At 50.5% G+C, this 12,731-nt stretch overlaps 2 protein-coding genes across 2 annotated transcripts; one reads left to right on the top strand and one right to left on the bottom strand.

Annotated features, from left to right (window-relative positions):
* Positions 1–474: 474 nt before the first annotated feature.
* Positions 475–4,092, bottom strand: CTHT_0048920 (uncharacterized protein; the record flags this gene model as incomplete). Its single annotated transcript, XM_006695191.1, has 5 exons — positions 475–682; positions 741–3,298; positions 3,376–3,551; positions 3,608–3,827; positions 3,910–4,092. The coding sequence occupies 5 exons, from the start codon at positions 4,090–4,092 to the stop codon at positions 475–477; spliced, it is 3,345 nt and encodes a 1,114-aa protein (XP_006695254.1).
* Positions 4,093–6,041: 1,949 nt separating this feature from the next.
* On the top strand, positions 6,042–7,777 carry CTHT_0048910 (uncharacterized protein; the record flags this gene model as incomplete). Its single annotated transcript, XM_006695190.1, has 4 exons — positions 6,042–6,425; positions 6,497–7,053; positions 7,104–7,642; positions 7,710–7,777. The coding sequence occupies 4 exons, from the start codon at positions 6,042–6,044 to the stop codon at positions 7,775–7,777; spliced, it is 1,548 nt and encodes a 515-aa protein (XP_006695253.1).
* Positions 7,778–12,731: the final 4,954 nt, after the last annotated feature.

Below are 12,731 nucleotides of genomic sequence, written 5' to 3'. Positions count from 1 at the left end.
AAGCATACTTCCAAGGGAGGTGCAATCCCTCCATAGCAGGATGCAGCTGTAGTCTTCCCCACACCAGCAACTGAACCCACTCGTTATTGGTATCACTGTCCATTTACCCACAATCCCGGGTTCTCTTCATCGCCCATTAAGTACCGTATCCGCCGGCAGCTTGTCCTCTGCTCGACCACACAAGGGCAAACCACACCACGCAGTATAGCAAGCTCAAGAGCATCCCGTTCATAACCTAGCTGGATTAACGAAGCTCTTCGAATCCAGGTCATGTCATAATAAGGCTTGCCCGCCGATCCTGCAAGAGAACAATACAGTTGTGGCGTTAGACAAAGAGAACACCACACAATATTTGACATCGGCAGGCTAGGAAAAAAAATCTCTTCGTAGCTTTGCATACTTGGGTGCTAGTAATGGAGAACGCCCAAGTTCGCACCTACCCTTGCTAGCAAACCACGTATGCCACCAACACCTTTACACAAAGAGCCTCCGAACCAGATTCTGGGTCTCAGGGGAGAAGTTGAGCAGCACTGGTGATGGATCGGTATTGGTAGCCTGCAGCAGAGCCTTGGTGGCCGCCACCACACGCATGGCCGTCTGGTCTGTCAAGGTCTCGGCCTCGAGAGCCTCCACCACACGCTGAAAGACAAGAGCCGGCTGAGACATGACCACAGGATGTTGCCTTTTACAAAGTTAGCTACGTTCATTTACGGGATTGCAATGAGGGGCCAAACACTTACTTGCCAATCAACTCGACCAAGTACAAGTAGGCATACGGAGCTGCTTCTTCGTCATTCGTAATGGGGAGAAGCCTGAACCATTGAGCAATGACCTGATAGGGGTTAACTTTGACAGCAGCCGGGTAGAAGTGCAGAATTTTGGCAATGGCTGCACACGCGTTCTCGGTGGCATAGACGTTGTCCTCATCTCGAGCCTTCTTGTAGATCTCTTCTTCGGTAGGCGTCTTGTCACCCATATTGACTTGACTTGGAACCTGCACTGCCTCGAACAGCCGCTCAATTGCTTGCTCAAGCATTTCCGACCAGTCTTTGCCGTTATTGCGAGCTGCAACACCGATACCGTATGCAGCGGCCTGGCGGATTGCCGGAGATGGATGCTTGCATCCCTCAAGGAAAGGAGTCTTGAAGAAGCTCACATAGCCCCCGCTTTGAGGACCGCAATATTCAAGCACATCGTCGAAGAGGCAAAGCACCCACTGGATCTGCATAGGATCGTCTGACTTGAGGAATTCTGCGTAGATTGGTTGCAGACGCTCCCAGTAAGGCAGGAAGCTGACCCCGTGGTATTTGAAGATGCAGTTGAACGCCTTGTTCATATCGGCAAGAAGAGTCTGATCGTCATCAATGGCTTCTTGAAGCTCTTCTTGATCATCCTCGAGTTCTTCCGGAGCCAGGCCCTGCAGTTCCTCCTTGCGTTGCTTCGCGCGTTCATCGAAGTCCTGGAGAGCAGACATGACATTGTCGATGAACTTGGACATGCGCTCATCTGTGAGACATGGCATGCCAATAACTTCGACGGATTCGTAGAAACATTGATACATCTCGGCCAGAGTGTCGATAGCAGGCTCAGCAGAGAGCACTTCAAGAAGCTTGTCGACCGTCTTATTCCACAAGTTCACCAGCTGTTGTGACTGGGAACCATATGCCTTCTTGACACAGCGGAGTAGCTGCGGTATAAGCCTGGCTGAGACAAATCGAACCTGATCGTGGAAGAAAAAGGCAAGACCGGGAAGAGCAATCTTCTCCATGATATCATCAGCATGTTGAGCGAAGGCCTCCTCGAGCACTTGGGCATACACCACAAGCAACTCGATAGCCATGTGCTTGTCGTCCATGGCACTAGTCTTGATACCGATTGTTTTGCCGCGCAGCGGGACCAGTTCCCACCCGTCCTCCTGGGCAAACTTCGCAATCTGCTCCTCGTCATCCAGGAGTTGCACATCCGCCTTGGCGCTTGCAAGCTCAAGCAACGGGGGAAGGACCTTTGGCATGTATGGGAGAAAAGCTTTGCCCATGACACGGCACATCCGACCCCAACAGTGCATCAGGTATTGTGCCTGCGGGTCATCCGGATCCTGGATACTGTCTTGAATATTGGCCAACAGCTGAACAAGCATCATGGCATCCCCTCCCAGGCGCTCTGGGCCAACAGCAAGGGCAATGAGAGTCGCACATTCCATCGCCTTTGCTCTAAGGAGCCGATATTCCTTGTCGCTCTCGCGCGACAAAACGCTGACGAGCAGAGGCATTAGGCTGTCGTAATACTTCGCGAAGGCTTGCTCTGCCGCATCAGCGATCGTAGCGATGGTGGACAGAGCCTGCTCCTGAACGTATCTCTTCTCATTCTGAAGCAGACGGTACAGAGCTGTCAGCAAACTGTCCAGATAAGGTTCGAGAACAGCTTTGTCAGCCTCTTCGCAGAAGTTAACCAGAGCAGCAGCCGCGTGGGACTTGACTCGAGCCTCTGGAGAGTCAAGCGCAGGCACCAAGGCAGAAAGAACGATATCGTAAAACTTCTTCTGCATTTCAGGGGCGAAGTCGGTGCTCATCTGACCCAAGGCATTGCAGCCAGCCCAGCGGACACGGGGGTGGGGATCCTTGAGAGCAGGGACAACCAGATCAAGAACCTGCTTCAACTCCGGAAGCATTTGGTCACGGCAGCCCTCCGAGATCGCTGAGATAGCCATCAATGCCGCATGGCGGTCTCTCCAGGCGGGGGAAGAAAGCATACGGGGCAGCCAGTTGAAGGTAGGCTGGAGGATGACCAGACCGCCAAGCTTGTTGGCAAGACGATCCATGCAATGCTCGCCGGCTACGTGGTTTTGGTCACTCTCAGGATCGTCAAGATCATCGGCAGCCAACCAGTCCGCAGCATCGTCGTCATCCTCTCCAAGATCAGTCATCAAGCTGAGACATTGCGTAATCATGTCATTGGTGTAGTTGGGATCTTTTTTGCACATCGATGGTGCGTAGTCAGCGAAGGTGGCCATGAGCTCGAGGGCGTTCTGGCGACACAGGTCGCTGAGCTCCTTGTCCTGGATGACTGAAATAGAGAACTGAACCAGGACATTGAAGACCGGCTTGAACATCTTAGGTGAAGTCTCAGCAAGGTCAATGAGCGCCACCAGAGCTTTGCTAAGATCCTCAGAGTCTTGTGAGTCCTTGATGGGGGGTAGGATATTGAGAAGTTCGGGCAGGAGGGCGTGGAATTTGGCCTGATCCTTTTTGCGCAGATTGCGGTAGAAAGCAGCAAAAGCTTCCATCGCGGCAAGGCGAACCTTCAGAGATAGTTAGCTCATCACACCCTCATTTGCTTTGGTATGAACCGGCATCCAAAGGCAGACTAGATGCGTACCGCGACTGACTCATCCTTGAAGGCCTGGGAAAATGCTCCAGCCACAGCGTCCTCATGCTGCCTCTCAATAATACCAGGTGTAGTTGTGAATACACGGAAGGCGGTTTCCCGCTTGCCAGAATCAGTCGCCTGGCTTAACGTGAATAGAGCCTGGAGGAGGTCGGGCCATGACTCGCCTAGAAGTATGGTCAGGATTTCTGATTACATCGCGGTAGGGGGTTTCGCGACAAACCAGTTTCAGCATATTGTCTGGCAACCTCGGCAACGGCATCGCTGATTTTGTTCCGCACATTCTTATCGGACTCGGTAAGGAGTGTCTCTAACAGTTTTGCACGGATTGCGGTGCTGTGTTGCCTTTCAAGGGATATGAACAAGTCGACGTTCTCCCCACTGATGTTCTTGCGGGTCTTGGAGGCTATTCGGCGAAAGATGACGGCGGCAAAAGAGCGCAGCTAGGAGTGTAAAGGACCAACATGAGTAAGAGACGGCTTTACGCATAGCAGGCCGTAAAGGCCACTCGAGTGCAAGACGTACCGAGGGGTCGCTGGAGGTACCGATTTGCTCTGCCAGTCCCATCAGCAGCCACTCAGGCCGCTGGCTTGTCCACTGGTTCTGGAGCACATCTTCAGCTTGGGAGCGAACAGTATTGTCGGCCGACTGCAGCTGCTGAAGGAGCTGGACCAGTTGGGCGCTGACATCAGGCGGCAGCATCGACATCTTGATGACCGGTGCTTCTCCAGACTAGTGAGGGCAGGGAGGACTTTGCTTGGTCAGGAAGCAAGACAAGAGTTGCAGGGATAATTTCAACCGATTAGGCTTGCCGCATAAGGCGCGACAATAAAGCCAAACTACTGCCAACACAGAAGATATGGTTCCAGATAGATGCTGTGAGGGGTGTTTCAGGCCTTGCTCCCTGAGAACCACACCAACGCCTTAGACAGGCTTTCGGGTCGCTGTGGACGAAGGAGGGGTCACGCGGGTTAGCGACGCGCCCGGCAAATCGTCGTTTGGGATCGAGGAAAACCACAAAGTCGCAAGGAATGGCCGCGACTGACGAACGCGTCGTGGGCCGAGGGTCGCAATACCAAGAAAAAATATGTCCCGGCAGAGAAGCGTAATTGAGGACACCAAGGAGTCGTGGGAGGGGAACTTTTTGGCGTCGGACAGAGGGGGGGGGGTTCGAAAAAAGGCAGCGAACATGCCTCATAATTTTTTGATTGGTTCGATCTTAGAGGTGGGGGAGGGGCAGGTTTCCTGCCCACACAGTGTCAACTAATGATTTCGCTTATACAACCACCACAGCCGGTTTGAAGGCAGCAACCATTTGGCTGCCCTCTAGTTTAGCTCTTCATGGTAAATTATACAAGTTCAAATGCTGTCGATTAAGAGTCTCTTAATTTGATAAACCTGGAATTGCTCAGATAGCTTGTGCTATATCTGCCTTCAGTGCTCGAATGGTCTTATGTGGGGTGTCGGAGCCATCATCAAGATGCACAGTAATCGCACTTCATCACACAGTTTTGGCCGGTAGCTGTAATTTGATGCGAAAAGTTGAAGCCCAAGGTCGATGGGACGGCTTTCGGGCATCGGTCTACTAACCAAGGCAACATCGAGAACACCTTTCGATCATGGCTGCCGAGTTTCGACACATGACAGCCGGGAACAAAGACTTGATGGCGGTTTGGTTACTTCTTGACAGTTTAGCTCCTTACTTGCTTCGTTGAGCTGTCAGGCTCCAGGGGTCGCCCATTCGACTCAATAGTTACCAATGAGCTGATTATCCAGCCAGCGCAGTAGATTCATGTGGAAGCTGTGATCAACACTTGTAAACTGTGATTGTCATATTCACACAAGCCAGTTCTTAGAGCTCTGAAACAATGCTATCGACACGCGCGCCAGCTGACTTCGCGTTCTGTACGATGGTATCTCAGGTCAATCCAGTTTATGCATGAACTTCCTTACTATTGACACTCTGATAATTGAATACGCGTTGAGGTGCATCATCGAGTGGGTAACAAGGCGGGGGGTCCGCCTGTTCATTGGGATAGCGGCTGGCATGCCTCCACGTCGAGAAGCGCCGCGATCTGAGTGGGGATGATGGGTTGACTCTCGCCTTCTGCCGCTCGACCCAGCGTTAAGGTTGGCTGGCTGGGACACAATTGAGAGAATGGGCGCTAACCTTGAAGTCTCTCCAGAAACAGCAGAAGCAAATACTGAGGGAAACACGACTGACGCGGGAGAAGGTGATGTTGTAAGTCATGTGGTGACCGTGGCATCCTCGTCGCTTCAATTAGGTACCCTCCAGCTGCCGGTCGTCTCAGTGGGCGTATCTGCCCGAGGCCACCAGCTAGGGTGTAGAGCACGGCCGCAGATTTGAGCTCCTCTTCAGCTTCGACAGCCCCCCATCTCCAGCAATTGAGCTTCGTCATCAGCAATCCTTGTCCACTCGACACCTTTCCAATCGACCTGCGCCAGCTGTCGCTTCCTCACCCCGATTTACACCGACGCATTTAAGCATCCAATGCTGGCGATTGCGAAGAACTGGATCGCATTGCGATAAAATCGAAGACAATCGAATGCTGCCTGCGAGTCTTAAGTGATCAGCCTCATCTTCTCTATTATCCCAACAGCCCCGCTTCAAGCATTCACAGCATCGCGTAGCTACTATGGACAACACAGACTCAGTACGGCCTGCATCAGGCAACGTGAGCAGCGGTACCAGCAGCTCAATGCCGACCGCTGGCGCGACGCCTATGTCAAGAACCAATTCTCAGTCGAGCACGCATCGCCCGAGCTCCATCTACGGCCATGTCAACCGCCATAACTTCGTGGAGAATCAGAGGCACCCTCCTCCCTCTCCCCGAGCTTCCCGCCACCCGTCGTTTACACAGCAAATGCTCCAAGAGCTTATCAGCCATCCGCATGCCAACCGAAATCCCAATCCCCGCTATGCTGGCCGCGATTGGCGTGATATTGCCCTTGAAGAGCTCGCTGTTCCAGAAGAAGTAAGGTGGGCAAGGCTGGATGACAGCGTTGAGAATGCCACTAAGGTATGATATTAGCGATCAACCTGTGTCTTCTTATTTTGGTCACAATGCTGACAAAGTTCTGGACGTACTAGATTCTCCTTAAAAGCCCCAATAATGTTGTCCTTGTACGCGACGGGCCTGCGCCTGAAAAGGCCCCATCTGTTGTCTCCGTAACAGAGGAGCTGTCGTCCGAGAACCCTCCAACTGAGGAGTCCGAGGCTGGCAAATCCATGTTGAAAGTCGCTGTCTCTACCACATTTGATTACAGTGATCTGAACGCCTACCTGCTTGTTGTTATTGGCCTAGCAAAGCCTGGACCAAATCAGGTTGCTCTCTATGACACAATTTCCAAGAGAGCCCGAGCCCAGGAAAAGGTCACATTGCGTGAGATCCAGCCGATTTGCCAGAAGGAGGAATTGGTGGTACTTCGTGCTAAGGATACTCTTGACAAAGCCATCGAAGCATTCGGCAGCGGCATTCACCGGATCCTGATTGCCAATGACACCGGTGAAGTCGTTGGTCTTCTCAGCCAACTACGCCTTGCCGAGTTCTTCTGGCACGAGGCTGTCAACTTCCCTGTTATTGATCGCCTGTTTGGCAGCATGCTCCGAGACCTGGGAATCGGTGCTCAGCAGGTCATTGCCGTCAAGTATGTCAATCGTAGTCTGTTATCCGCTTTCATCTGCTAATTACAGTCAGCTTCGACGCGCCCTTGACTGATGCCCTCCTCCTGATGCACACCGAATGCCTGACTTCTGTCCCTGTTGTTGATCATACCCGGACTGTGGTTGGCAACATTTCCACTGCAGACGTCAAGCACCTCGCGAGCGCCAACAACGCCTGGCTACTCAAAAACTCGTGCATGACCTTCATCAGCAAGATCCTCACAGAGCGTGGAGTTGAGCATGGTCGTGATTCCGTGCCCGTTTTCCACGTCACGCCCTACTCAACCCTTGGCCACACAGTTGCGAAGCTTGTCGCTACCCGCTCTCACCGTATGTGGGTTATTGAGTCAGCCTCACCTTCTCCCAGTATGCCGACCACCCCGCTGCTTGGGCCAACTCACTCTGTGTCCTCCTCTGTTTTATCATCCAGTCCTGCCGGTACTGTCGTCATTCCTCCGCCTACTCCTCCGCCTCTGTCAAGCCCGCCTTCTGCGCCTCTGTCAGCCCCTCTGTCCTCATCACCGCTCCCTACCCAGACCACGTTTAATCCCGCTGTCGTTTCCGGCTCTCGCAGTATGTCAGGTCGTTTGACAGGGGTTGTATCACTGACGGATGTGTTGAATCTCTTTGCAAAATCAAGTGGATTGCGCCCTGCCGACCCAGCTGAGCAGCGCTCCCGGAGGCGGAGGAGCTCCAGCGCTTCAGTAAGGCCAAGCTTGGATCTGAGGAGATGATCTTCGAAAATGACGGGAATGGTTGGGGTATGGACGATCTCTGGATTCATATCAAAAGAAGTATTGGTCCGATTAAGAGTACTATGGGATAAAAGCGTTATAATTGGCTGCAGAACTACGAGCTATGGGTTTATTGTTGTGTCGGTTGAGGGGTGTTGTACATGCTTGGTGTTGCCTGGTGTCATTCTACAACACTGGCTGCTGATAGCCGGGAGCTTTCTTTCAAGTTGCCTGCGTACGGACAGGCACATTCAGCCCAGGTAGCAGCCATGCAACCAGTATAACTCATAGCTGGGAGCTCTCTTTCAAGCTTGCCTGCGTACAAACAGGCACATTCAGCCCAGGTAGCAGCCATGCAACCAGTATAACTCATTGGTGTGAAATTCATTGCACTAACCTAAAGGTTATTGCTTTTGTACTTAAAGTGACAGAGTATTCAGCCGACATTAGCCACTTTAGTGATGTTCGGCTGTGTTGAATGTTATACAGCAAAGTTGGCTTTTGGTCCTGCTCATCGAGTCTTTTAGCACCTAATCATCACTACATCTCCTGAACTAAAGCCATGTTGCTTCTGCTGCCGAGGTATCACTTCTTTCCACAATTAGAGGCAACCAATCCTCCAGCTGTCATGCAGGCCCACGCCAACCTGCAGCCGCAAGGCCCCCGGTGCAAGGATTGTATGAAGCCTCATTGGCTGTGATGTCCCACAGCCGGCTGAATTCGACAGCGTGAATCGTGCGGAGGGCCCAAGGTCTGCAACTTGATTGACAACGAGACCAATCGCGATCTCCAACCATAAAGGCAGCCATTGCGTGGGACTTCATGCCCTTGGTCAGGAGAACAGAGCTTTTATGGTGGGTACCCAGATAACACATTTTTGCGACAGCCAATTTTTTATCGCAAGTAAACTTTCTAGGTGTGTATGTCAACCATGAAGAGGGGTTGAAAAGAAAGCTTGTCCTGTCTTGCCTACGCTTGCTTTTACTACTTCAACTTGCTCTACCTCCGTCTCTCAAAGTCACATATCGGAACCAATGCCGTCTTCGCTTCTTAAGCCATGGATGCATCTCCGCCGCAAAGCAATCAAAGCAGACAAAGATGATCACAAAAGAACATTATCTTCGTCTTCCGTCACTTCTGGAACGGATGAACAAGCTCCAACCTTGATATCGGCAAGAAATATACCCATCTCTTCCTCTGGTGCTATTGATGGGAAGTCTTCGGTAGCCTCAATGGCCACGACGGTGGCCATCACTGAAGTCACTACAAAAACATCATCTCCTGGCTCAACTATCGTGTCTTCCTCCTTCAGAACAGCAAGCCATGGTCAGAAATCAAATCCAGATAGCTTCCACGGCGACAATGACCCGCTTGGGCTGACAGTCTTGTATGCCCCTTCAGCACGAACGGTTGACATACTATTTATACATGGTTTAGGCGGCACGAGTCTACGGACTTGGTGTTGGGAAAGGGATTTGGCTTACCTGTGGCCCAAATTATGGCTGCCCAGAGAGCTTCCCATGGCTCGAATTCTAACCTTTGGCTATGACGCCAACTTCTCACGGAAGAAGCAGGTGTTGACCACCATCGGAGACTTCGCAAATGATCTTCTCTTCCGCATGAAATACACAGGATCAACCACAGAGCGACTTGGTCAAGTTCCAATCATCGTCGTGGCGCATTCCATGGGGGGCCTGGTCTTCAAAAAGGCGTTTGTACAAGGTCATTCAAACAAGGAATTCAGCGAAATCGTCTCAATGATCAAAGCTGTCTTATTTCTGGCTACTCCTCATCGAGGTAGCGACCTAGCCAATATGCTAAACAAACTACTCTCAATTGCTTCCCCCCTGGGTCACACACCGAAAAACTATATTACGGAGCTTTCACCCAGCAGCCTGACTCTCAACGAGTTGAACAATGCCTTTCGCTATTATGCGTTGAAGCTCCAAATATTTTCTTTTTACGAAACCATTGCTACAACCATTGGCCTGGTTGCGCCTGTAATCGTCGAGAAATGGAGTGCTCTTACAGGATATCCCAACGAGAAGGCAGCTCCTCTTATAGCCGATCATCACACCGTATGCAAATTTGCCAGTCCGCAGGATTCGAACTATATTTCGGTTATTGGAGCATTACGTGGCGCACTTGATACCATCTTGTCGGATGACTGCACTTCTTCTGGTAATGAACTCCAAGAGATAGCTTCGTTTCTCGGTGTCCCTGAACCACCAGAAGAGGACCTTGCATTCTTTTCATCCTTAAGGGTTGATGGAACGTGTGAGGGAGTTTTCGAATGCCAGGAGTTCAGTAATTGGTTGGATTCCGATACAACCCAGCTCCTGTGGTTCCATGCCCCTCCAGGAAGCGGAAAGTCAACTGCTTGTTCCTTCATCATTGAACGTCTCTTTGCATCTGGTTACATTTGTTCATACTTCTTTTTCAGATATGGGCAAAGTCATAAGCAATCGCCCAAGGACATGCTCTTGTCCCTTGCTTATCAGACTGCCCAGCAAGTCCCCGAGTTTCGACGTTCTCTTATCAAGCTTGCAAGATCAGTTTCCAAAGTTGCTGTTTGGGATGCTGGGCACATATGGCGAATGATGTTTTCTCGACTCCTGGCCCAAATTGAGCTGACTGACAGCATCTTTTGGATCATTGACGGCATAGATGAGTCCGAGTCTAGCAGAGAAGTCGTGCAGCTTCTTTCACAAACGTCTCGTTTCAAGACTCGTATCAAAATTTTAGTCCTCAGCCGACCTCTCAAGCAGATAGAGCTCACATTTCGAAAAGTTAAAAACCTAAATGTCGTTACAAGATCTTTTCCTGACAATCGCGAAGATATTCGGATAATGGTTGCCGGGGAAATTGACTATCTCCCTTGTGGAGACGTGGATTCTGAGGATGAGTTCAAAGAACACACAATCGAAGCAATCATTGAAAAAAGCCAAGGAAACTTTCTTTGGGCGACTCTCGTTACTCAGCAGGTGCTCAAGTGTCACCGCCAGGAGCAAATCAATAAAATCATTGAAACGATGCCAACTGGGATGGAGCAACTTTACGATCGCATGATGGACAATGTGACGAGGCTTCATATCGAAGAAGACAGGGCTTTCGCTCAACTCTTGCTGACGTGGGCCACGTATGCAAAGACACCAATAACTTTCGAAGAACTTTCCGAAGCATACCCTGATTCGTTCAAGTCCATCATGGATATTCGACATGCAGTTATGAATGTTTGTGGTCAGTTTGTCATCATTGATACTCAGGGTCGCATAACTTTGGTTCATCACTCAGCGCGCGAATACCTCGAGAAGAGACTTGAACAACAGCCCTTCAAGATCACAATTGAGCTTGCACACGAACAACTCTTTTTGAAGTGCTTGACGACCTTGATAGACGGGAGCCTGAAAATAAGCTTCAGCAACTTGCCATACCGCGCTTTCTCTCATACTCCTCAAGATATTGGATGGCTCACCTCCAACATTGCGCGGTTGACTCTCATCAAGTGTTTGACGCACTTGTTAACTTCTTCACTGGGCCATATCCCCTAACATGGATTCAATACTTGGCGATGAGTGGCGTTCTTTCAGAGCTTTACACTGCATCCACTGCTCTCCGTGTTTTCCTTGGACGACGAAGGTCACAAATAAAAAAGCAGCCAGATAACTTCATCTTGCACCTCTGGGCGGAGGATTTGATGAACTTACCAGCCAGGTTTGATCAGCAGTTATCACAATGTCCAGAGCTGATATACACCTGCATCCCTTCGGTCTGTCCGACTTCCTCCGCCATACACACTCTGTTCGCTGGAAGTGCCGAAGCCAGCTTGTCAGTACTGGCACATGGGGATGCAAACAAATTCTGGGCTGATTGTCTAGCAAACATTGAGGAAAACGAAAACCATAGCTCTTCACGGATTCAAGCTGTGGCTTCATCTGCATCTCATTTGGCAATCGCGCTTGGTGAGCTTTCCAAATCGAGAATTGTGATACGCGACACCGCTGTTTTCAGAGAGCAGAAATCTCTTGGTCTGGATACGGAGGACTCAATCAAATACATGTCATTCAACGACTCTGGATCTATGTTGGCATGTCTCACCAAGTCAAAAGTATGGGTATGGAAAGTTACAGACTGGTCGTTGAAAATCACGGCAGAGAACCCCCATCATCACAATGATCCGGAATGGGGACGTTTTGTCCAGGAACTCAGATTCAACAACGAAGATGATCTGCTGTTGACATCGATCAACATCGTACATGAGGAACGGTCTGGTTCAGATGTGGTGGAGATGAGAACATGGAAATATAAACCCCTTGTTTATCGGATGCGGGTGAACCATCCATCTCCTCGCTGGGAGCAACTCGCTTTGGCTCTTCCAGAGTGTGGCCCGGATCGTATATTTATGCATCTCAGCGATGACTGTACTCGCGTGGCCATAGCTTATTTGAAAAATGAGAACCAAACCACGACTAAGAGCCAACGGTCGAATTTTATATCCGTTTATGCATTGGAACCCCCCGTTTTAGAACACCGAAAACCGTTAAGATTTGTCATGGATTTCACCTGGCACCCTTCTGGATCGGCAATCTTCGGCTACGATTTCAAACCAATGAGCGGAACCCAACTGTACAGATGGGATTTTGAAACACAAAAATGCCAAGAGGTCTCGTGGAAACTTGAGCAAGACCTGCATCCAGCGTCGGCCATACGGTGTAACCCAAATGGTCGAACTATCCTCACAGGAATGCCTGCGAGGTACACCTACATCTATGATGCAAGCTCTCTGTATCCTGTTCATAGGCTAAAACTAAGCCTGAGTTACGACTCTACAAGTCTTGTTTGCTTTGCTCCTGATGGGAGTAGAGTCTATGAGGGCCTAAACACTTCATGCAGCATATGGGAGTCTCCATATCTCGATGGGCTCTCTG

Source organism: Thermochaetoides thermophila, assembly GCF_000221225.1.
Source record: "Thermochaetoides thermophila DSM 1495 unplaced genomic scaffold scf7180000011819, whole genome shotgun sequence".
NCBI classification, from domain to species: domain Eukaryota; kingdom Fungi; phylum Ascomycota; class Sordariomycetes; order Sordariales; family Chaetomiaceae; genus Thermochaetoides; species Thermochaetoides thermophila.
Note: the sequence above shows the minus strand (reverse complement) of the source record. Positions and strands in the feature narration are given on the sequence as shown.